This window comes from Dothidotthia symphoricarpi (assembly GCF_010015815.1).
Source record: "Dothidotthia symphoricarpi CBS 119687 unplaced genomic scaffold P153scaffold_24, whole genome shotgun sequence".
In the NCBI taxonomy this organism is placed as follows: Eukaryota; Fungi; Ascomycota; class Dothideomycetes; order Pleosporales; family Dothidotthiaceae; genus Dothidotthia; species Dothidotthia symphoricarpi.
The window spans coordinates 527,896-552,361 of NW_022985031.1; the positions used below are offsets into that span (position 1 = coordinate 527,896).

Consider the following 24,466-nt stretch of genomic DNA (forward strand, 5'->3'; position numbering starts at 1 on the left):
TCACCAACGACCGTCGACGTGCATTCGACGTTCCACACCTCAACTCACACCTCCACGCCACGTCGCGCACCACTCCACCCAACGGCGCATTCCCCAGCAGCAGACACCATGTCGTCGCAGGCTGACAACTACGCGCCCAGCTTCGCGCCGTTCTTCGGCATGGTGAGTGCCCCAGCTGTTGATGAAGTCATAAGCTAACAAGTCGCAGAGCGGAATCGCCTTTGCTGTAAGTCCCCATCGCCGCTGTAGCTTGTGAACTAAGACACGAACCTCGCGCAGATGATCTTCGGATGTATGCACCGCCACCAGAACGCCTGAAGACGCGTAGAAGCTAATGTGGACAGGCATGGGAGCTGCCTATGGCACTGCAAAGGCTGGCATCGGCATTGCTGGTATCGGAACCTTCAGGCCAGACCTGATCATGAAGGTACACGGTTCTATATCGCGCTCGGCATCTGGAACTGACATGCGTCCAGTCCCTTATCCCTATCGTCATGTCCGGTATCTTGGCCGTCTACGCCCTCGTTATCTCGGTTCTCATCGCGAGTGACATCAAACCGCCACCCGAGTCCAACTACTCGCTGTTCGCTGGCTTCATGCACATGGCTGCTGGACTGTCAGTAGGCCTGTCGGGTCTGGCTGCAGGCTATGCTATTGGAATCGTGGGAGATGCTGTGCGTACGACAGTCGACAAGCTGGAGACATGTGCTGACATTGGCAGGGTGTGCGCTCGTTCATGCGCCAGTCGAGGATCTTCGTGGGCATGGTCCTGATTCTCATTTTCGCCGAAGTCCTCGGTCTTTACGGGTGAGTCTTCAAACGGCTCGAACGCGCAACATATTACAACCAGACTAACACTCCCAGACTCATTGTCGCCCTCATCCTCAACACCCGGGCAAGCGGTTGAAAGGTTGAACGGGTGAATGGCAGAACGGCACTTGGAAGATGAACATGTACGACTACTTGTGCGGGAAGAGGAAGACATCATGCAAATTGGAGTTTTGGGGGAATGCAATCTGAGCAGTTGAGTTCCAGGGCGCATATACATAATTGGATTTGGTCTTCGGAAACGAGGATTTGCGCGTAGACTATGAGCATAGCAGCAGTTTGTCATGTTATGAGAGAAATAGCGGTTCCAACATGACCATGTAGAATCTCGGCAAAGCGCTTCAAATGACATGCGGTGTATGGTAGCGTACCATGGTTGTGCACATGTCGAGAACAGCTAACCCGGCTGTCTCCTGTCAACCAATTGGCGCTACAGCTGTCTTCAGACACAACCCTGCCATATGTGTCACACGTGAGAGCTGGGTATGCACGGCAAAGAGGTAGACGGCATCAGTCTGAAAAGGGAATATACGAGGGGATGCGCGTCACACGTCGCGTCGAATACAAGCCGAATACAGGCCAAATACAGGTCGAATGCACACGGCACGGGGCTGCAAGGCCAATGCATGACAGCAATGCCGTGCCGGGCTATCGTCGTGCGCCTCCTTGGTAAGGGCCGGTGCAAGTTCCCCACGCGGCTGCGTCATCTTGTTCAAGTAGTCCTCGCCTCTATCCACGGCTGGATGCTGACGACCCCTCGGGCCGCAACGCGCTCACGCAGCCAACCTCCTGCCCGTCCGACCACCAAACACGCCCGTCCAGCGCCAGCGATGATCCAGAAGCCCGCATAGAAACGGAAACCACGACGCCCCAGCTGCACTCCCACCTGCCCTGCCTGCCCACCCGCCCGGCCGCCCGTGTGCGCCCCATCCAGCAGCAACCATGGTCTCCACCGTCCACAGCCTCATGCATCCCATGCGCCACCACAAGGAGAAGCAGCAGTCGCACCGCTCGTCGTCGGGCCCCTTGCACGACCGCAGCGACTCGGCCCTCGACCGCCCGCGCGAGGAAGAGAAGCACATTCTGGCCCAGTGGGAGGACCAGCAGGGCACTATGACCATGGACGACGTGGACAAGGACCCCTCGCAGAAGAGGGTGGGCCATTCATCCAAGGTGCTGCGCGAAGAGGACTTTGAGCTGATCAAGACGCTGGGGACGGGTGCGCTGCATTGGGCTTGAGGGGAGGGAGTTGGCTTGCTGACGAGTTGCCAGGTACTTTTGCGCGCGTCTGGCTGGTGCGTCTCAAGGATGCGCAAAACGGCGATGAGAACAAGGTGTTTGCGCTGAAGATCCTGCGCAAGGTCGACGGTATGGCTGTTTTGGATGATTGCTTGCGCGCAGCTGCTAATGGATGTGCTGCAGTGATTCGCCTGAAGCAAGTCGAACATGTCCGCAACGAGCGCAACGTGCTCGCCAAGGTTGCAGGCCATCCATTCATCACGACCATGGTTGCCAGCTTCCAGTCCCTCGACTCGCTCTACATGGTGGTATGTAGTCTCCCTCGCGTCCGAATCACCAGTATCTGACGATTCACAGCTCGACTACTGCCCTGGTGGCGAAGTTTTTAGCTACCTCCGTCGAGCGCGCCGCTTCAACGAAGCCACCTCACAATTCTACGCCGCCGAAATCGTCCTTATCCTTGAGTTTCTACATGAAAGAGAAGGCGTGGCGTATCGGGACCTGAAGCCCGAGAACATACTCATCGACGCGGAGGGGCATCTCAAGCTGGTGGACTTTGGCTTTGCAAAGAAAGTAGAGAATAGTACGTCGAGCAGCCGTGGATTGAGGGGTGTGGAGCTGATGTGAGCAGGGGAGACCTACACGCTTTGCGGCACACCCGAGTACCTAGCCCCCGAAGTGATTAGAAACACAGGTATGTCAACCAGATATCGATAATGACTCCAACTCACGCGGCATCTCAGGCCACGGCACCGCAGTAGACTGGTGGGCATTCGGCATCCTCGTCTACGAATTCCTCGTCGGCCAACCCCCCTTCTGGGACCAAAACCCCATGAAAATCTACGAACAGTACGTCTCCCCCCACCCCCATCCTATTTTAAACCCACACCCTTCCTAACACCCTCCCCCCCCAAAACAGAATCGTAGAAGGCCGCCTCCGCTTCCCCTCCGCCATGTCCCCCACAGCCCGCGACCTCATCTCGGGCCTCTGCACAGTCGACACATCAAAGCGCCTCGGCAACATCTCGGGCGGCGCGCAACGCGTAAAGTCGCACCCGTGGTTCCAGGACACGGACTGGGACCGCATGTATAGGAGGGAGATTAATGGGCCCATTGTGCCGCATCTTAGGGGGCCGGCTGATACGAGGAATTTCGATGAGTATGAGCCTGAGAGTGAGGGGAGGGAGCCGTATACGAAGGAGTTGAGCGATAAGTGGGATGGGAGTTTTGCGGACTTTTAGGGGGGTGGGGGAGGATGAGATGGGTTGGGTTGGGGCGGGGCTTGAGGGTAGGCTGGGATGGGGGAGGGTTGTGGATTGGACTTGAATGGATTGGATTGGACTGGACTGGACGGCATATGTCCCCTCGATTGATCGACGCATATATATTCATTACCTTCATGTTGGACTTCTGTTGATGTCATGCGCGGTGAGTGGGCGTTTTGTGGCGTTTCCAGCTTGAAAGGGGGTGTTTGTTGTATGTACTTCCTGATTTGGCTGGAGTAGTGTCATGGATTATGTATATCATCATTGTGGGCTTGAGTATTTGCATTTCGTGAGTGTTATTGTGATATATTGTTGTTTACTTGCTTTGGCGAACTACTCCCCTGTTTCACCGTCTAATAAGCATGAGTAGCAAGAGATTCATCTCCGAGACGAGTGGTATTTGCATGGTTGGATGTTAGATGATAGGAAATACCGGGTTGTAGGGCTTAGTAATAGAATTACAATGGCGCAGAATCGAAATGAGATTCAGGGATTCATGACGGGGTATATGATACATGGTGATCGGAGATGTGATCTCAGATCCGATCACGGTGGATATGGAGATGGAGATGGGGATAGACATTCTAGGATGGCATGTCTTTTGGACACGAAACTCGGGGTAAAAACACCCGGTTACAAAACGTGATATCCATGTCCCATAGCATGACAAGACAAGACAAGTAGTCTAGGGCAATAGTGAGGCAAAAGAGTACAGATGGACAGCCATGATTCGGTTCCCAGTTGGGCGCGGATTTAACAGGTTTCCCACCTGCAGTGCATATACCGACCGGGACTAAGTGTGGCGTTGGACGCCTACTACTGCACGGCTGGGCTGTTGTTGAACGAAGCGGATGGGTGCGGGAACCGGGGAGCAAATAGCGAGGGAGAAGAGGCCCCTGTGGGTGGTTTTCTAAGCGTGAGTTGTTCTACAACTACCCAGTTGCTGGGGTGGGGCATGACGGTAAGGGCCCCAGTTTGGGACGCTGAGAGATGTCTTTGGATGGGCGTCGTAAGCCCCTGCGGTGTTTGTGTAGCGACGTGTATGTGTGGCGAGGACGAAGGATTCACATGTGTTGTGTTGTGAGTTGTGTAGCGTGTGTGTGTGTAGTGTGTGTGTTGCGGTCCCAGGCGACCCCGGCTCCCAGGGACAAGGAAATTGGGCATGGCCATAACTTGCGCGCTTGTTGACCAGCAGCACACACAACCTTCATCATCATCATCCACGTTGTTGTTTTTCTTCGCGTTCTCCTTTTCCAAGTATTTGACCCCCATACGCTCTTTACTCACGGTTTCGCATTTCGGCTTTCTTGTCCGTGTGGCTTTCTTCCCCAAAAGACGGTCGGTACTCACGGCGCGTTATCGGATCGCCTGACACGGGTTGCGCACTACTTGGACGACTTACTGCGCCACAGCTCCGCGGCAGAGCTCCGGGACGTGAGACACTTTTTGTGAGGGCGCGACCAACTCGACCCACGACGACTGACCGACTGCATGCCCGTGGTCGCCGGCTCCTCGTCGCTGGAATGAGCAGCATCAAGGAGCGGCTGAACAATGCGCGGGCCAAGCTGCTGCGGAGGAAGAGCGCCGCCTCGACAGCCACGCGCTCGATAGCGTCATCCGGCAGCGAGAGGCAGGTACCGACGCACACGCAGACGCAGACGCCCTCGCAGACGAACACGCCGCAGCGCTCGCCGACGACGCTGCGCAAGAGCATCAGCCTGCCCCGGCTGCCCAACCTCTCGCCCGGCGACGGCGACGACGACGACGGCCACGGTCATAGCAATCCGCGCCTGGCCCAGTCGGAGGTGCTTGTGGCTAGGCCCGGGCACTCGGGCAGCTCGTCGCGCGACCGTCACTCTGCCACAACCATCACCAGCACCCACACGCCCGCCCACGCATCGTCGCACTCGTCGTCGCCAGACATCCGCGCCGCCTGTCCGCGCCTGACGCTCGAGGAGCCCACCCCCATCCACCCGCCCACCGCCGCTGTCGCTCTGCAACCGGCCGACACCCCGGAGCCGCTACCCTCGCCCACGGCAGAGACTAGCCACGGCGAACCAGCCCACGTCCCGCCGCGCAACCCAGCGAGGCCGACGCCCCCGCTCCGCCGCCAGTCGCTCGTCAACAACACGGATGCCCCGCTGCTGAAGACGCTGCTCGCCCCTGTTGTTGTGCCTGCTGCCATCGCGACGCCCCCGGCCTCGGCCACGCCCACGGCTACCGACTACTTTGGCGCCGCCCCCGCGACCTTCAGCGCCGCCATGACGCACCGCAAGATCTGGGTCAAGCGGCCCAACGCCTCGGCTACGCTCGTCCAGATCCGCGAGGACGACCTGGTCGACGACGTGCGCGATATGATCCTGAAGAAGTACGCAAACTCGCTCGGCCGCAGCTTCGACGCGCCTGACGTGACGCTGCGCATTGTGCCGCGTGATGCTGCAAAGGACCCGAGCCGCACGCTGGGGCCTGAGGAGGATATGTGCCGCACGCTGGATGCCCACTTCCCCGGCGGCCAGACGGTTAATGAGGCCCTCGTCATTGATGTGCCTCAGCGCCGCACCCCCAAGCCGTCCCCCCGCGTGCCGCTCTACTACGCCCACCACGACGACGCCACGCACCACCAGACCGAGTACTTCCCGCCCATGCCCGCCGTCGCCAACCCGTCACCCGCCATCCCCGGCCCAAACGGCGTCCCCGACCAGCGCCTCCCCCTTGACCACGCGCCCCGCTCCATAGCCATCATGCAGACGGGGCAGCTAGCGCCCCTGCCATCCCCAGGCGGCGGCGCGGTACGCAGGCTCCACCACACCCTCCGGCCCAAGTACCCACGACAGAACACGGCGTCCCCCACCACCCTCGCAGGCGGCATCCCCTCCTCAGCCACCAGCTCCCGGCCCCCCAACCGTCCGCGCCACGACTCCTCCGCCTCCGAAACCAAACACTCCACCACCTCCAACGCGCCCATCCCCACGCCCCCCGTCCCCACAGACGCCATCGCGCGCCAAATCTCCACTCCCCCCGCGCCCCGCATCGCCTCGCCCCACCTCGTCGAGAAGAAGCGCAGGAAGAAGCAAATGATCGATGCACCTAGCCTGCCTGCCGGCCTGCTCGACGGCTCCGTACCCCCCATCAACGTCCTCATCGTCGAAGACAACATCATCAACCTCCGCGTCTTGGGCGCATTCATGCAGCGCCTCAAAGTGCGCTGGCAGCGCGCCATGAACGGGAAAGAAGCCGTGACGAAATGGAAAGCAGGCGGTTTCCACCTCGTGCTCATGGACATCCAACTCCCCGTCATGAACGGCCTGGAAGCCACGAAAGAGATTCGCCGCCTCGAGCGCGTGAATAGTATCGGCGTGTTCAGCAGCGGGAGTAGCGAGGCGCCGCATAATCGCCTTGGTATTGACGGGAAGCTGGAAAATGAACTCGATGAGGATGATAAGCTGGAGGATCAGAGGCTGTTTAAGAGTCCGGTTATTATCGTTGCGCTTACGGCGAGCTCGCTGCAGAGTGATCGGCATGAGGCGTTGGCGGCGGGGTGTAATGATTTTTTGACGAAGGTATGTGTCTCCCCATTTTCCCTGTAAGTTGTTTGTTGAAGGGGGTTGTGCTGATAGAAGATAGCCGGTCAATTTCGTCTGGCTCGAGCGCAAGGTCAAGGAGTGGGGCTGCATGCAGGCGCTCATTGACTTTGACGGGTGGCGCAGGTGGAAGGACTTTGCGGATAAATCGGATAGTAATACGAATACGGCGAATGGGAAGATGTCGCTTAGTTATTCTAACGTAGCTACCAGCAGCGGTGGAGGGGCGGGTGGGGGAAGTAGTAAGAAGGAGAAGGAAGACAAGGAGCAGGTCGCGGAGAAGAAAGCCAAACGCAAGAGTCTGGGCAATGTCCCCGTTCAACCTAGTCTCGTTGAGGAGAGCGAGACGCCGCCGCCGGAGGGGGATGCGCCGTAGAGTGTCAGCCGTATATGTTGGCAATGGGGTGGTTTCGTGAGGGAAAAGTTGTCAGGCTGCGGCGTTGTGTGGTGCTGGGTTTCTTTTGTTTTGTTCTGTTCTGGGTTGCATTGGTTTGCGGGGTTTGCTTTCTTGCTTGGGAGGGGGGGTTTGCATGGTACTGTTGGGGGGTGGGGAGGGATGGGGAGGGGAGGGGAGGTATATACTAGACAGACAGATTATGCAGTATGCAGATGTGGAAGTCAGACAGTCAGACAATGGGAGTAATGCTTAATCGCTACTTTTTTACAACTTCTCCCCCCGCCATGTGGGCGGCTACATTGCATTCCTGGCTTGTTCTTATGCACTAGTAGATGAAATGCTGGCATACTGGTTTCGAAGGTTGTGTATATCATCGTTGTCGGTATTGTTATGCCAGCCACTGACCCAACGAACGTGCTGCGAACAAAACGTTCCACTACCTCCTTGTGGAGACTTCTATCTATGCGCTGGGCCTTACTTTTGGTATGCGTGGGCTTGGGATTGGGGTTGGCATGGTATAAGACGGGACGAGAGAGGACCCGTTTTCTATATATATACCTCCTCCAACGAGAGAAACGTAGTAATCTTTACTTCCTATCTATCTATATATCTATCTGTCTATCCGTCTGATTTGGCTTGATTAAGGGTGCGCGGTGAGATCAAATAAATAACAAATTAGAATATGTAGATTGTAAGTGGGATTTCGTGAGTACTGGAAAAGCTGATAGAAGAGAAAGGCACATTGACCTAGATTCAAAGAAATATATATGTTGTGTTGTGGTATAATCAACTAGCAAAGTAATGCATTTTGCGTTTTTGCAGTTAGGTCATTGGGTACTGTTGTTTTCTTCCCGCTCATGAACGGTCTTGTGCTTCGTCTCTTGTTATTAGTTAGTTACTTACATCTCCCCCCCTCAGTGAAGCGCTCTCCTTCTTTCTCTCATCCTATCCCCATCCTCAGAATCCGAAACTTCAACGCGCATAAACGTAACCTACCCTTCTCCTGTCTTCTCACGCACGCCCCTCCTCATCTTTCCCCTTTTTCTATATTTAGGTGATTTCCTTGGACTTGGACTTCGACTCACGTCCCCCTCCTCATTTACGTACGAAACTTCCACCGCGAGCAGATTCCCCTCCGCAAGTTATAGCGGCGGAACAGCGCATAACATCAGGCTGTGCTTATTCATCGCCCGCCCGCGGGGGTATGTAGCGGTGACGGGCTGAGAGGTAGTGCTACACCCCTTCGGAGCGCCATACCCACCGCGCACAGTGAGGATATCTCCCCATTCCTGTGTGATTTCCGTGTGGTGGTGAAGATGGGGATGATACGGAAGTACAGTAAAATGCCTACATAACGATCTATACGCAACCATCCATCTCCCCAACCGATGGACTTTCCACGCGCAAGTCGGCCCACCATTTCTGTAAGCCTACTCCCCCAGACACTTACCCAGCGCGGCAAAACACACACGTCCCCTCGGCTCTTGGTACTCTCGTCACTACACGCAACCAGATCGCCGACCAGCGTCTTCAGCGCTGGTCGATGTAGTACGCTAGGATGCGTACACGCCATCATGTCGTCTGGGAATGAGGCGCTGTACTTCGCGGGTCTGGGGTTCGAGAGCAGAGCATGGAGGTCTGCGTGGTTGATGGGCTGGGGTATGGTTGGGGAGTAGAGGAGCATGGCTTCGAAGGATTCTGCGATCTGTTCTGTGGTGCGGGTCTTCGGTCCTGCCAACTAGGACTTTGTCTCTGGCCAACTGCGCATTAACTCTGCTTTAATTGTGCTCTGGTACATAGAGTTTCTTGGGTTTGCTAACTGGACGCATACAGCTTTGAAGATGGGGTACCATCTCTACATAAACGGGGTGCTTGACGTCTTCACCTATGATACTGCACAGGATTTAGTGACAAGTTTCTGGGTTGTTACGCCCTTCTTTGCCGTCTAAAACTCTCCCATGAACAACGATGAAAAGTAGGGATTGCAGTAATATCAGAACTAACCTGTCGACTGATGCGTAACAAGCCCATAACGGGCTGTCAGGAAAAGTTGATCACGACAAATTTTCACTGCGACGTTGTTGTTCGCAACGCAATGCAGATTTCTCTATGCACATATCAATGATCAATAAACTGACTAGAAACTGTACAAGAGAGTGAGATTCATGGAATAGCACCTTCTTCCACCAGATCTCCCCTCCGCGATTGAGCCATACTGGGGTGAGTTTCCCCTTATCGTCCCACGTGCCATGGTCTTCGTTCTCAGCCACTTCAAAAACGTAGGCTGCTGAAGAATAAACAACAATTGTTGCTTTGCTGGCGACGTTGACTTTGTGCGCGGCTCTATGTGTGGTGTGGTTTGTGTGATCAGCATTTAGACCGTAAAACCTGCGTCACCCAGGGGCAGGAGTCTCGGTTAACTGTGAAAGTGGGAAGTAAACTGTGGTCTTTGTGGCTCCTACAAACTGCAAAACTATACGAGTAAAATTCAAAATAGGTACGCAAGGCGCATACAGGTAAAAACTTGGGCATACGATCTCTACCTAAATACAGTTGTAGTTGTCAAGCTGTTCCACGAATTCGCTGCACCTTGGATTCTGGTTTTCGATCAACAGAGAGGGGGGTAACGCCCTTTCTCGACGTCGCAACAATCTGCAGCGCTACTTCTGCCCTCAACCAGTATCCTTGGCCAATTACATGTTCCGGCACGAAATTTGGTGCGCCTTCTTGAACGGGACCGATCCAGCTAACGAAAATACGAACCAGATGTTAGGAAGGGGACAACCAAACTTAATCAGAGAAGGCATGACTGGGAGTTAGAATCTTGGTTTGCTCGAGAAAGTGCACAAAATGCCCCAAGCTTTTAGGTAGGTACATCTATATAAGTATCTCGCATCTTGTCTGTTTACTGAAAGTATTGAACTACACACACACACACACAAAATGTCTTCCCCCGCCCCTACAACTCAGAGCATCACCCGGCGACCAACCCCAAACACCGCCATTGTGCGAGTCAAGAAGCTGCCAGAATACCAGAGATGGGTTGAACTTGGGGGCCTAGATGAATTTGCGAGAGATCACAATATAAGCCCCGACTTTGTGAATCGTCTGAGCGAATTCAAGCCCGCGATTAGGGGAGCCTACTACGCCAAGCTACGTACTATTCCTGGCCTAGAGGCTGAGATGGCATATCACCCGCCAGTTCATAAGTCGATTATAAGTATGGCTGCCGCACAACGCTTCATGGCGTTGGCCGAGGGTTGGGATGAGGAAGATAAGGAGGAAAAAGAAGAGAAGGGAGAAGAGAAGGGAGAGAAGGGAGAAGAAAAGGAAGAGAAGGAAGAAGAGAACGAAGATAAGGAAGAAGCGGCTTCGAGTGTGGGAAGCAAGAGCGTGAGTCGGAAGGCTCATTCCAGATTGCAGCATCCCAAAGTCAAGACTAACCTTGGTTGATATGCAGCACCTTGTCGACGTAGATCGGTGTTGCTACTCGTCGTCTTTCCGCCAGTAACCATTCTAGCGTAATCTAGTAAAGAGAGGCCTAGCCCCAGCACATGGCAGCCCTGTGAAGAGACGGCTCACCTTAGATCAGAGCAGCCCAGTTAAGCGTCAGAGAGTATTTTCCTAGCGGGTTTAGGTGCCTCGGTGTTGTTTGTAGAATTAAAGTAAGTCTGCACGCGTGTTTACGTCTTGTCAACCCTTTAACCCTTTCCTAAGTCACGAGACGCTATCCTCCACTACTTTGGCTTGAGAATCGGGAAGGTATACGGATGGAAGGGAGATGGTGCGGGTTGGGATTATCTGTCTTGGTGGACAGTGTTGAGGTGGATAAACGGGCATACCAAACTGTGCCATGACAAGACCAGATGAATGAGACAAGAGTTGAAAGCGCAGGGTGAAATGAATAAATACTTCGAACCTGTATAAAGCGTCCGCAAACAACAAACAACCCCTACCAAACCACTTCCTATCTGTGATTCAGTTTGTTGACCGCAGCAGCATGCTCGTACACCAACTTCTTCGCCTCAGCATCGTCCAGGAAAATCGTAAAACCATCGTCGTTATTCCGTCCATACGAATACCCCGAATAGCCAAATTGCCAGTACATGTCCGGCATCTTTTCTTTCAAGCTAGTCGCCTGCCACAAGCCCACAACCTCCGTCCTCGTCAAATTCGATGATATGCCCAGATACTCCTGCCTCTTATCATCAGTAAGCCACCCATACTCCTCATGCACAACAGGCTTGCCAACTGCTCGAGCAGCAGCCGCATGGTCCTTGATCCACTGCGTCGTCCATTCAACCGTCTTACTCCACCAATCGGGATAGGAATGGAATACGCCGAAATCAATCGTCGCGATCTTGAGCTCCTCGTCAAAGTCTCCGCCATCAGACCCATTGTAGGCCCAGTCATCCGACTTGCGATTGAACCCGCCTTCGCCGCCCCATGTGACGAGATGGTGCGGATCGAGCTCCTTGACGTACGCGCTCGTTTCCTTGATCCATGCTGTGATGAGCGCGGGCGTGCAGGTTTCGCTGCGGGGGAGGTTGCGGACACCGTCTGCGCCGCAGCGGGGCTCGTTGGCTAGTTCCCAAGCCATGATGTTGGCGGATTTCTTATACCGGTTTACGAACTCGCGGACGTAACGCTTGAATGCCTTTTTGATTTTGGGGTCGCGGTAGAACTGGAGCGTGTCAGCTTCACACTGCATATCGTTCGCAGTAATACTCACGTCGTCGTGATACTTCCCACCGAGGTTGACGGTGTAGACATCCATACCGCCGTAGTCGGCCCAGTTATTCGTCAGCGCAACGATGAGCTTCATGTCTGTTTTCTTGGCTGCGTCGACGACTTTATCGAAGGGTTGAAGGTCGATCTGCGATGTGCCGTTATTCCACCATTGCATGACGTTTGGACTTGGGCCGGCGCCTTCTCCGCCGTAGTTGGGAAGGCCGCCTGTGATGGTCGTCCGGTTCTTGTCGTTGAAGCCCCATGTGCGCATCACGTTTAGGCCAGCCTTCTTTGCGGCTTTGAGGCCGGCTTCGACGTCGGATACAAGCTGGTCCGTTGTCAATACTGTCTCATAGATATACATTGGGTTAGTTTACTTACCTCGTCGAACGGCAAGTAGTAGGCATTGCTTCCCGCAAAGTAAAAGTCCTTTCCGTCAAGCTTGAAGACATTTCCCTTCGTTGTAACGAACCCAGCTGGTGGCGCCCTGCTAACGACCGCAGCTGCTGCACTCGAGCTGAGCAGTAGGAGCGGAACGATGTTAGAAAGCATGGCGAGGGCTTTATTTGTAGTCGAACTCGTGAGCCTTGAAGACCGCAACCATCGTATAAATACTTTCTACAATTCGAACGTGTCCACCCCATCCTTGTTTAGAAACGGAATAATATGCAGCAAGATCGGTCCGGCCACGAGCTCATCTTTCCCCGCAATATATTAACAATACCAAGGCCAAGACCCGTGTCTGTGCTGTGATTGGCGCAAGTCGACCTCGACGAGCATCCGCGTCGGGAATGGTCATGCTCGAGATCATCGACAGCATGGTTTACCGCCTGATGGGGAGATTTAAGGCTAAGTTCCTGGAGCCCCGGACCTGCAGCCGTTGCAACGGTTGGAGAACCCGCTTCTGGATGTGGGAGGTCCGGGGTGCGGAGCGCTTGGGTCCGTCACCTAAGGGGCAAGGCCAGGCTTGGAAAACGATCCTGAAATCTACGTATTTTCGATCTTGGAAGGGGGAGCGTGATGAGTTGGTGAAGGGTTCGGGTCATATGTCGACAAACCTGTTGCTCTTGACACCCAGAGATGGACTTGGGTCAACCGTTATGTGTCTCGATTTCTGAATCAAATTGTTGCGTCGACGTTGAAACCCGTGATCTATTTTCTCTCGGTTCTTGGCTTTTGGGAGTAAAAGGTTTAGCTTTTGGTCGATTCCTTGTGTGCACAGGACATTGCTCATAAGTGGTCAACATCTTTGAGCCATCCAAATTTCCCCTTCTTGAAAACGAGGCGAATTTTCACCACACACATACTTCGTTCTAGCGTGACTTTGCAACCTCTGCTTTCTCTTCGATCTCCATCATCTTCTCCTCTCGTGAACCCCAAACGGAAGCAAGGGCACCACCCGGTCCGCTTATCAGAACTAACACCAGAAGCCTTATCGCATGCTTCAACATCCCGGCACCGTCGACTTTCTGATGTAACGCACGCGTGACATCGAGGTACGCGATCCAACACGCAAGCAGTTGACTGGTTGCAATAAAGACCCAATCCCACTGGAAAATCCAAAGCAAACCCCAAGACACGCCGGTAGTCCAAGTGGCAGTATTGGGAACAAAGACGGATGACAAGGTTACGGTTGGGTCGGTAGATGTGAGAATGCCATAGATGGCGAACCAGTGCGTGATGGTGCAGATCATGAAGATCCCTTCATACAGGAATTTTAAAGAACCAATGTCTCTGTTCTTCGTGGTTGACGGAGTGGAAGCAAAGAAAGACGCAATCCACAGAGGTACGTTAACACCCAAGGGAGTCACCTGCCAGAATGCAAGAACATTTTGGTAGACGTCCATATCAGACCAAGGTACTAGGGTAGCGATGGTCGGGATTAAGAACAGCGCCACCGCTGAAGGAAGCATAATACGTGCATACGCTAGATCGACGGTCCTTCCGGAGGAGAAGTAAGATGCATCTGCTGAAGCTCGATGAAGTGCAACCCACCACCATGGAATGATGATAGCGCCCCCAATGTTCTGATAGACGAATGCAATTATGGCAGTGCTAGATGAGTCGTTAGCATCATACATCATGTTACTCGCCGATTAACTTACTACGTCCACCACCTCCCTCGATGCCTCTCGCGGCAGGCCTCGACGTTCATGACAACGATCGTCGCCATGAACTGAATTATGAAATGGACCTGATTCCAATAGAATGGCTCATGGAGTTTGGCCGATCCAGTGATGAATGCAGTCACCAAGAATGATAGTCCATTGTCAAGCGGCCCAATCCCAGTGAAGTGTTTCTTGATCGCAACACCGTTCGGAAGATGAGAGGCCGCGACAAGATCGAAGAAGCCTCGCGGAACATCGTTCAAGACTGTCGCGATGCGCATGAACAAAAGGCCGCCGACAGAACAGAGAATGAACAAGCCTGTGATGGCTGCATTGTATGGGCGTTGTGCTGATGTTGGGGAAGGTTGATGCGTAGCCATGATGGGCGGTTTCACAAGAGGGCGATGCGACGGCCCCAGGTCCTTTATTTGCAGCGTAGAAAGCTAATATTGTGGATTGTGCCGTTTTCCTGTGTACATTCATGAGCGTCGTTCGAGCTGACGCACGCCTGATGTTGCGATGGCCACAACAAAGTTTGCTTACGTGACAGCGCCGAATCTATCTAGCGCGGAGCTGAACTTGGAGCTAGAACATCATCAGCATGCAACGCACAGTGGCTTTGCTCCAGTCGACATCTGGAATCAATCTTCTTCAGTAGTCCAAAACTCATCATCGGGTTTCTATCCTGCGCACGCCTTTTTGAAAAGAGTAGCGATAATATCATCACATTCAAGCGAACTAAGCATATATGTCAGGACCGGCGGACCGTGTTTCTTGCCTTTCCAATTCACCACTACAAACAATCTTATGGGTTAAGCTGTCACGTATTGGATAACGTTTGGATGACACCGTGAGAGTCATGTGTGCCACGTGACTATTTCCATTTCGGCAAATGTTGGCGGGTTGCCTGAAGTACGTCATCGTGTGTTTGTAACCCACGCACAGCAACAACCGCCCTATGCCGTAAGCCGCTTGTTGTTTGGTGTGTCGAGCATCTCGAGAAGCTCGAAGTGTATCAGGTTTGTGCCCCACCCTTCCCCGCTGATCACAATGTTCAAAGTCCCGGCTCCCAAACAACCAACAGCCAAGAAATAAGCTGAGCGCGGGATAGCAAAAGGCGTGATGTCCTCATCCAGGTCCGCAGGACTGTTTGGCTGTTAAACATTGTGTGCTCTATCCAATGATGGTTGACAGAGAAAGCCGCAATATCTGGTAGAGCAGTCACTTGCCCATGGCAATTGAGGTAGTTATGGCCATGTTTGGGAGATTTTCTGCACTCATCTACCCATGCAGTGTGACTATGATGAGGTCTTGCTGCGCGATGTGATTAGCTCCCCGAAAGGGGAAGCCTTGCTCAGCCACCCTCTAGCCGCTTTGATCGCTTGATTTTACCCCCGTTCTTTTCGACACCTACGACATCAGCCATCTGATACAGCCTGATCACTTTCACTTCATAGTTCGTGTATATTCTGTCTTGTATTCGTTGTTGGTCTTTATAGCGAGAGTTCGCTTACATTCCCCGCATGAGACTCTTGCAAATTGACGCTGGCGGCAACCTCAGCCTGATCGAACGCGATGGAAAACAGGTCCCTCGCTACGCTATTCTATCGCACACTTGGGGTGCAGATGGGGAAGAGGTCACGCTTAAAGATCTGGCAGACGGTACGGGCCAAACAAAAGCCGGCTACCAGAAAATCCGCTTCTGTGGCAAACAAGCTGCTGAGGATGGACTGCACTACTTCTGGGTAGACACATGCTGTATTGACAAGTCTAGCAGCGCAGAACTTTCTGAAGCAATTAACTCAATGTTCCGCTGGTACTACAACGCAGACAAATGCTATGTATATCTCTCCGACGTTCCAGCAACCACTGCATTCGACAGCAACGACCAATCCTTCCAAAAGAGTAGATGGTTCACTCGAGGATGGACATTGCAGGAGCTCATCGCTCCAAAATCTGTTGAGTTCTTCTCCAGTGAAGGACAACCGCTTGGTGACAAAAATTCGCTTGTCCAAGAAATTAGCACAATCACACGCGTTCCCGTTACAGCTCTGCAAGGCAAGACTCTATCACAGTTCAGCGTTGACGAGCGAATGTCATGGGCGGGAAACCGAGAGACAAAACGTGAGGAGGATGCAGCTTACTGCCTGCTTGGTCTTTTTGACATCCACATGCCGCTTCTTTACGGTGAAGGGCAACGAAGAGCGTTAAAACGACTCCGGGACGAGGTTGAAGATAGCAAAGGATTGGACCGTATCTTGAAATGGCTGGCGCCTCCAGAATTTGCAACGGTGTATCACGAATCCCTCAGCGAGCGCGAAGATGACACAGGGCAGTGGATATTCGATCATCCGTTGTTTTGCGAATGGCTCAATGAGACGGAATCAACAATGGCTTTGGGACGACTTCGTTGGATCCATGGTACGTCTCCTTGGTATAGCAATCCACGTCTTTCTTGCCTGACCATACACTATAGGGCACCCTGGTGGAGGCAAAACTATATTGGCTGCTTCGGTGATTCACCGTTTATCGTCTCAACGGCATGCTGCTTCTTCTGAACCCAACGTCTTTTACTTCTTCTTCCGCGACGATACTTCGTTGCTCAGCAGACCTATCTCAGCTTATCGTTCGATACTTTCTCAATTCCTTCACCGGAACAGCGACAAACAGCCAATAGTTGACAAATTCTCCTCTGTCCTCGATAATGGACAGAAGCAGGTCGGTCAGTTAGTCTCGTCAGAACCCGAACTTATTGATCTTCTGCGGATCTGCTTGAGCAGTCTTGATCGCACGTACATCATCCTGGACGGCGTCGACGAGTGCAACAACACCAAATCGTTGATTAAAGTCATTGAATCACTTGGGAAGCTGTCAGCCGTGAGAATTTTGATTTTCAGCCGCCCCAATGTTCACGGCCTGACACGGCTCATCCCAGAGCAAGACCGCCTCGCTTTCGGTCAACATGAGGTCAATGATGATATACGGCTTTACTTAAGTCGTAGCCTTGAGAGCATGGCTCGCGAGCATCGCCTGCATCCTAATGCCGATTTGAACCAATACGTCCAACACCTTGTCGTAGGAGCGGACAAGATGTTCTTATGGGCAAAGCTCATGATCTCATACCTTCAGTCTCCGGCTTTAACATGTTCAATGATAGAAAAACTGATATGGAATATTACATTGCCAGAGGGACTTGAGATCATGTATGATCGAATCTTTGACATTATCGGCCAATCCCCGACGCACCAGCGGGAATTAGCGACACGAATTCTCTCTTGGGTTATCTACAGCCGTCGAGAACTATCAATCATCGATCTACAAACGGTCGTTGCTTCTACACTAAACGATGCAGATGCCGTATGCGAAGTATGGCCCAACTTTGTCGAAGTAGTGCCTATGGTCACTTGCGGACTCGTTACCTGTCAGAAAACTTATGGGTCCTCGAACTTCAATTTGATACATCTATCTGCTTCTGAGTACATCACGGAATGGAAACCATCCAGCTTACAACCCTCATCTGTTGATCTCCTGCGCCCTTCAAAAGTTACAGCGAATTTGGTACTAGCCACATCGTCTCTTCAGCTACTTCTGCGAGCTGGTCGTCGAGAACAACCCTCAAATGGATTGAACAGTGGATTGCATCATCAGCCAATGGTCGCATACGCCGCTCGGCATTGGATAAGTCATTTAGACTCATCCATCATAACAAACCCCGACACCATATGGGACCACGGCAGACTCTGTAAAAGTTTCAAGGAGCTGCAGAAGTCTCTGTCCAGTTTCCTGACGAGTTCCAAAGTGGTAGCAACTTTTGTTGACGTGTTCTACCAAGCTGAATATCTTGGACATGAACTTCGTGTTCAATCTCCTCTGAATCGGAAGCTTCGAACTGTTCTGGAATGGACAGAATGGGTCCAAACATCGACATTTCTTGACTCTTCATCCCAAGAGCTTCAATCGACTCTGACCATGATACGAGCATTCTGTAACGAGATGATGACTTTTGTTGATCAATGGGAATCCAAACTTGTTAACAATCCAAGTCCAGTCTGGAGCGATGCACTTATATTTCGTTCAACTCGATTCCTGCCCCAAAGCGATCTCACCAGCACAACATCTTTTGCTCCGAGGAAGGTGAAGATAGCAGGCGTAAGCTCTCGACCCTTATGCCATATCTCTGTTACTTCCAAGGACACAGACGTGTTAGGGGTGTTAAGTATCTGGCCCTCCGAACGCTATGAGAAGTTCTGGCGCAACCTCGACCCCTACGCAGCATACTCTCAAGTCGAAACCTTCTGCAATGATTGGACAGCTCATTATGAGCTGTGGTCTACTGATGGTTCCAAGCAGCTCATTTTCAAGGTCACTATACCCTTGGAGGCCTTCGAAGTCGCTTTACAGATGAGGCAAGGGTTTCGCCACGAACACGACGTGTCCTGGAAGACATCTTTTCCCACTACGATTAGCCCAGATGGGCTGACTCTTTCAGTCCTGAGGACTCTGTACCAGTTCTCAAGATCTTCGCTTGGATCGGAGCCGGCATGGAAAAAGACGGTTCTTCCTTTGCACTCAATAGATTGCATGAGACAAAAGTGGGGCAACGACCTTGAGGTCTTCGATCCAAACAACTCGTTCGTTAAGAATCTGCCAACATCGTTGCGACTACTGTCTCGTGATTGGTATACATATACCATAACATTCAGTCCAGATTGCCGGTACCTCCTGTTCTCGGATCACCAAGTGCCTTTCAAACGTAACCTTATACTGTTCGGAAATCTCAATAATGGCAGGTCTCAACCAGATATACTTTCTTTGACAGTTCTGAATACCGCAAAGGCTGAACTTCGGCTCACGATCTTTCATCCTACATCACCACTCATCGCATTTGTCTGTAGCCAATCCGCATGGATCTGGAATTTTGGAGTAGAAGGTATGCATCTCAAACAACTGCTATAAGTATGACTTGATGAAGCTAAACTTCCTAGCTAGCTCATCTCTCTCCAGAATCCATTTTCGACCCGAGGCTCCGGAAACACTCAATGCGTCACTGTCCCAAGTCTCCGGACACATGGCCGCGGAAATACCACTTGATTCCAAAATCATCGCCATGAGCTTCTCATTGTGTGGTAAATATATCTCGATCACCTTAGAGCATGGGTCGGTAGTGGTTCCGCTCAATGCGGAGGACCTTGCTACCAATTCTGAGAAAGCCGGATCCTCCCAGGACACGCAGATGGAACACTTGAGTAACATTGACCAAGGATCAAGGCCAGCGCCTATAACAATTAAAGCAATATTACATCCAACAGCCTCTCAGGAGGTCGTGAGACTATAGTGATGTGCAAAACACCTTCGTATAACGTAACTTGCGTAGTAGCTAATTAGGCAGTTCTCTAGATTTAAGCTATTATACAAATTTATTAGTAGAATTAATTAAATAGTAAATCTTATATACTTTAAATAAATTATATTTCAATTATAATTACTAAAGCCTTAATAATAGCTATTTATATATATTTATAGTATTATTACTCTAGAAACATGTTAAATTAATACTATAAAAAGATAAAATAGAAGGTAACGCTATAGAAGCTACTAAAGGAGCTACTATAAAAAAGGCTAATAAAGCTACTAAATAGGCTACTAAGTAGCCTATAAGGCCTATAATAGCTACTAAAAAGAGACGCCTATTAAGTAAGCTACTATAGCCTATATAAAAATACCTAAAAGTATTTACTTACTACTAGAAACTTACTTATAAGCTTACTTATAACTTTACCTATAAGTATAAGTATAAGACTTAGTTATAGTAGCAATATAGTATAGCAAAAATAGAATAATAGTATTTAATATATAATAAAATAAATTACTAAGAGACTTATATTTCTTTATAAGGTACTTTTATCTATATATATAAGCTAAGAGGCTAAGGCTAGTATAATAGTATATAAACTACTTATTACTTTATACTAACCTAATAATATTTCTCTTCTTAGATATAATTATCTTAATCTAGTAAACTATATCTTCTATTACCTATATTTAGTAATATTAAGCGTATTATAGGTATATTAAAGTAACTATTTAAGTAAATTACTAGATTAAGCTAATTTAGCCTAATTAAGATACTTTTAGAGTATATTATAACTAAAATCTTAGTTTAAAGTAAAAGAAATAAGTACTTATTTTTATTTCTTTTACTATTTATCTACTTAAGAGGTAGCCTAAGCTCTAAGAGCCCTACTTAAGTATATAATAAAGGCTTTCTCCTAGTCTCCTATACTCTACCTTCTTTCTACCTTTAATTTTTAGAAGTTTCTAAGCTTTAGGTATATTTTTAGTAAGAAAGTAAAAAGTATTAATTAGCTTTAATTAGTACTAATTAGTAGAATTTAGGTTTAATAGGCTTAGTAAGTATTAAATATTAGCTAACTATCTTAGTAAAACTATCTTAATAACTACCTAACCTACCTTACTTTTAATATAATTAAGATAGTTACTTTAATAAAAGCTTAGTGCCTTAAGGACTATAAGAATACTAGTTACTATACTAAAGTCTTTTATATATACTACCTAGATCTTTTAGCTAATAGTAACTTTACTATAAATAATTTAATTTACTTTTTTAGTACTAATATTAATTTATAGAGTAAGTTCTATAATAGTAACTATTAAGGTATATAGTACTATTATTATACCTAACTTAGCTAGGACTATTTTAAAGTATATTTATTAGCTTAAATTAGTATAAGTTATAACTAATTAACTCTTCTAGCCTCTTAATACCTACTATAAGTACCTTATTAAGCTTAAAAAGTAACTTACTTACTACTTATCTAGTAAAAATATAGTTATAGAAGCTATAAAAGAAGGTAAGCTTATATAGTATAATTATATTTTATATATACTTTCTTTCTATATTATAATTAAGGTAAAAGTTATTAATACTACTAATAAGATTATTAGCTTAATCTATAAGTAAGTAGTTAAAATTAGTAGTAATTAGCTCTAATAGTATTTAATTATTTATAATAGTAAGTACTTTCTTTATTATAAGTCTCTTATAGTCTATATAGGTATAACTAAGATAAATAAGTCTACTAAGTTTAGTATTTATATTAAAAGTTATAATTAGTCTAAAGCTAGCTTCTAAAAGAAGGCTATAACTAAGAAGTAGGCTCTTAAAGCCTTTAATAATAAAAACTTAGATCTTACTCTTTATAAAGAAGTAAGTAGCTACTTATAAGCTTTATTAGTATAAATTAGTACTAACTATTTAGAATTAGTTTAGTATATATAGTTCTAGTAAGACTCTAGCTAAAGTAGCTACTAAAAAGAAAAAAAAAGCTACTATAGTTACTATTACTTTTTAAACTACTAAAGTAGATCTTACTACTACTAATAAGTACTTTATATCTACTAAAAAGGCTACTAAGACCTATAAAAAGAATAAGAATAAGAATAAGTATATCTAGGTACTAATTAGTATAAATTAGCTTAGATTAGTAGTAGTAAGGCTAAGATATAGCTATATATATATTTCTAGTATTATATACTAAGAAAGTTATTTTCTAGCCTTATATAGGCTTTATAAATAATAATTATAGTTAACTTATACTAATTTATTCTAATTCTTTACCTATATTTTAATATTATATAGTAACTTAGAGTATTTTAATTAACTTAGTAATTTTTTATATTTACTTTTAAAGTTATTTTCTTAAACTTTTTTCTAAGAATTCTAACTACTAGGTATACTACTATTAAACCTTATTAAAATCCTACTAAGTAAGTAAAAATAGAGAAAAGTAGCTATATAGTTATTTTCTTATAGTTCTATTTCTTTTCTTTTAGAAAGTTTATTTTAAAATTATACTTATAATAGCCTATTTTTTTTTTTAATATATTTTAAGACTGCTTTAACTTTATTTTAGAATACTATAAGTATTTTTTTACTTAGATTTATTCTAGGTTTCTAAGAGTTCTTATCTTTTAAGTAGCTATCCTACTTTACTAAATATTTCTATATACCTATACTATTTTATCTCTTATTAACTACTTTCTCTATATTATAGATATTATTTCTTATTTTATAGAGCGTGTCTATAAGTAAAAGTTTATTATATAAGATTATTTCTTTTCTTATATAAGGTTCTAATAGAGATGCGTAGTATACTAGATAGGTATTATTTACTTTTAAAAGATTAACTTTAAATATAGTAAGGCTAATTTAGCCTATAACTTTCTTAGGTTTTAATATCTTCTAATTAAGCTTCTTCTTTAGTCTAGTAGACCTTATATACTATTTAAATATAAAAACTTTATTTCCTACCTTAAATTTATAGTAGAGTCTTTTTTTATTAGTATATTTCTTTTAGTATTTATTTAAAACTAGAATTTTTCTCTTATACTTTACTTATAGTACTATTACTTTTACTACTAATCTATTTCTTAAAGAAGCTTTACCTTCTTTAAAGAGTTAATTAAGCTAGTTAGAAGCTCTTAAGTATACTCTATAGTAGGCTTAAAATAGAGTAACTTTAATTATTATATATATACTATTATTATAGGCAAATTCTATAATTAGGATTTATAGTGCCTAATTATTTTATTCTAAATAATAGAAGTACTAAAGGTACTATTCTAGTATTTAGTTCTACTTTTCTATTTAACTATCTATCTATAAGTAATAAGTAGAAGTTAAGATTCTTTTAGAGTTTAAGTAGTAGTTAAATATATCTTATAACTTTAAATTTATTAGAAGACCTTAGTTAGAAATTATAGTCTTAGGTACTTTATAAAGTTAGATAATTTCTCTTACCTATATATAGGCTAGGTCTACTCTAGTCTAATCTACTCTTACTAAGATATAGTAAAATATCTTAGTAAGTCTATATATAACTACTAGAATTAAGTTATATACCTATTTTAGATATTTACTAGTAGGTAGTTTTATAATAAAGTCTATTATTATATTTTTTTATAGTCTTAAGAGTAGTTTTAAAGGTTAAAGAAGCCTATATAGTTAGTATTTTAGTATAACTAACCTTCTACAGTAGTTATAGTCTATATAGTAGTCTACTATATTTTTTTATATATTTATTTACTAGTACTTATACTAAAGCTTTTCTAGTATTTTCTTTTAGCTAAAATAGCCTACTATTAGATTATTATAATATTATTTAAGTACTAATAACTTTAATTCTAGTATTATAAAGATTATAACCTTTTCTAGTTTTAATTCTAGCTCTTATATACTAATTTAAGCTACTTTAGTATCTAAATTATTAGATAAGTTAGAAGATTCTAAATTTAAACTTTCTAGATTAGATTCTATTAATTAAGGCTTTAGTTTAGGCCTACTATTCTATCTTACTAACCTATTTATATATTAGAGTTTCTAATAGTTCTTATTAATACGTTAGCTTTATATAGTAATAGAGTAAATAAATAAGAGTTTATTAATTTCTACTCTAGTTAATAAGTCTCTTATTAGATCTATAAAGGCTTTATTATATTTTTAGTCTAGTTCTTAGGTTACTATTATATAGTCTAGCCTTCTTAATAGTCTATTAGCTAGGTTTATTACCTCTAGTTAATATTTAATAATAAAGTTATATTCTATTAGCTTTTAGTAAAAGTAAACCTATTTTTAGTTTAAAACCTTTATATTTATAAACTATTTAAAGTTATAGTAGTCTATTAGGAGTTTAAAGAATATACCTTATAGGTAATACCTTTAGTAGTTTAAACTTACTACTATTACTAGTAGTTTCTTATTATAAGTATTATATCTAAACTTAGTTTAGTTTAATTTTTTTAAGAAAAAGTCTACTAGTTTTTAAACTAAGTTACTTTTCTTCTAAGTAAATAACTAGCTTAGTATTCTAAATACTACTTTACTAGATATATTAACTTTTATATATATAAGTTAGTTTTGCTTAAAGTAGATTAGAATTAGTACCTTTAAAAAGGTATTTTTAAGCTCTTAAAAGGCTCTTTAACTATTATTTTTAATATCTAGGCCTTAACTCTCTTCTTTTTATTATATATAGCCTCTTTTAGCTATATTTAGGCCTTTTTAAGTTAATTCTATTAATAGAAGCGCTACTTATAAGAATTCTTTAATAAATTTCTAATAGTAGTTTATAAAGCTAATAAAAATATAAATATTATATACTATTTATAGAAGTAGCTATTTTTAGATAGTTTATACTCTACTAATATTAACTTTTACTTCTTATAAGTATACTATATACTTTAAGAATTTAGTTTCTCTTTTATACTATTTATACTTACTTAGCTTTATAAGTAGCT

General features: G+C 46.3%; 7 protein-coding genes across 7 annotated transcripts; 5 read left to right on the top strand and 2 right to left on the bottom strand.

Annotated features, from left to right (window-relative positions):
• Positions 1-108: 108 nt before the first annotated feature.
• Positions 109-907, top strand: P153DRAFT_390808 (V-type ATPase; the record flags this gene model as incomplete). The annotated part of the gene is made up of 7 exons (XM_033670977.1): positions 109-162; positions 209-226; positions 280-292; positions 345-427; positions 477-674; positions 722-807; positions 865-907. The coding sequence occupies 7 exons, from the start codon at positions 109-111 to the stop codon at positions 905-907; spliced, it is 495 nt and encodes a 164-aa protein (XP_033518650.1).
• Positions 908-1,770: 863 nt separating this feature from the next.
• Positions 1,771-3,308, top strand: P153DRAFT_302729 (Pkinase-domain-containing protein; the record flags this gene model as incomplete). The annotated part of the gene is made up of 7 exons (XM_033664468.1): positions 1,771-2,047; positions 2,101-2,196; positions 2,251-2,375; positions 2,425-2,650; positions 2,699-2,761; positions 2,811-2,916; positions 2,987-3,308. 7 exons carry the CDS (start codon positions 1,771-1,773, stop codon positions 3,306-3,308), a joined length of 1,215 nt encoding a protein of 404 aa, XP_033518651.1.
• Positions 3,309-4,400: 1,092 nt separating this feature from the next.
• Positions 4,401-7,289, top strand: P153DRAFT_361426 (uncharacterized protein; the record flags this gene model as incomplete). Its single annotated transcript, XM_033666984.1, has 3 exons — positions 4,401-4,412; positions 4,745-6,892; positions 6,957-7,289. The coding sequence occupies 3 exons, from the start codon at positions 4,401-4,403 to the stop codon at positions 7,287-7,289; spliced, it is 2,493 nt and encodes an 830-aa protein (XP_033518652.1).
• A 2,964-nt stretch (positions 7,290-10,253) lies between these two features.
• Positions 10,254-10,763, top strand: P153DRAFT_411932 (uncharacterized protein; the record flags this gene model as incomplete). Its single annotated transcript, XM_033672096.1, has 1 exon — positions 10,254-10,763. One exon carries the CDS (start codon positions 10,254-10,256, stop codon positions 10,761-10,763), a length of 510 nt encoding a protein of 169 aa, XP_033518653.1.
• Positions 10,764-11,277: 514 nt separating this feature from the next.
• Positions 11,278-12,593, bottom strand: P153DRAFT_302899 (glycoside hydrolase family 5 protein; the record flags this gene model as incomplete). The annotated part of the gene is made up of 3 exons (XM_033664475.1): positions 11,278-11,994; positions 12,043-12,369; positions 12,423-12,593. The coding sequence occupies 3 exons, from the start codon at positions 12,591-12,593 to the stop codon at positions 11,278-11,280; spliced, it is 1,215 nt and encodes a 404-aa protein (XP_033518654.1).
• Positions 12,594-13,354: 761 nt separating this feature from the next.
• P153DRAFT_302912 (uncharacterized protein) lies at positions 13,355-14,529 on the bottom strand (the record flags this gene model as incomplete). The annotated part of the gene is made up of 2 exons (XM_033664477.1): positions 13,355-14,096; positions 14,147-14,529. 2 exons carry the CDS (start codon positions 14,527-14,529, stop codon positions 13,355-13,357), a joined length of 1,125 nt encoding a protein of 374 aa, XP_033518655.1.
• A 1,041-nt stretch (positions 14,530-15,570) lies between these two features.
• Positions 15,571-19,573, top strand: P153DRAFT_426699 (uncharacterized protein). Its single transcript, XM_033672618.1, has 3 exons — positions 15,571-16,570; positions 16,626-19,079; positions 19,135-19,573. Exons 1-3 carry the CDS (start codon positions 15,673-15,675, stop codon positions 19,482-19,484), a joined length of 3,702 nt encoding a protein of 1,233 aa, XP_033518656.1. The 5' UTR covers positions 15,571-15,672; the 3' UTR covers positions 19,485-19,573.
• The last annotated feature ends 4,893 nt before the right edge of the window (positions 19,574-24,466 follow it).

Coding starts and splice junctions, on each gene's coding strand:
- P153DRAFT_426699 (XM_033672618.1), top strand. CDS start 15,673: ATGAGACTCTTGCAAATTGACGCTGGCGGCAACCTCAGCCTGATCGAA. Junction 16,571..16,625: donor ACGACTTCGTTGGATCCATG/GTACGTCTCCTT, acceptor CATACACTATAG/GGCACCCTGGTGGAGGCAAA. Junction 19,080..19,134: donor CTGGAATTTTGGAGTAGAAG/GTATGCATCTCA, acceptor TAAACTTCCTAG/CTAGCTCATCTCTCTCCAGA.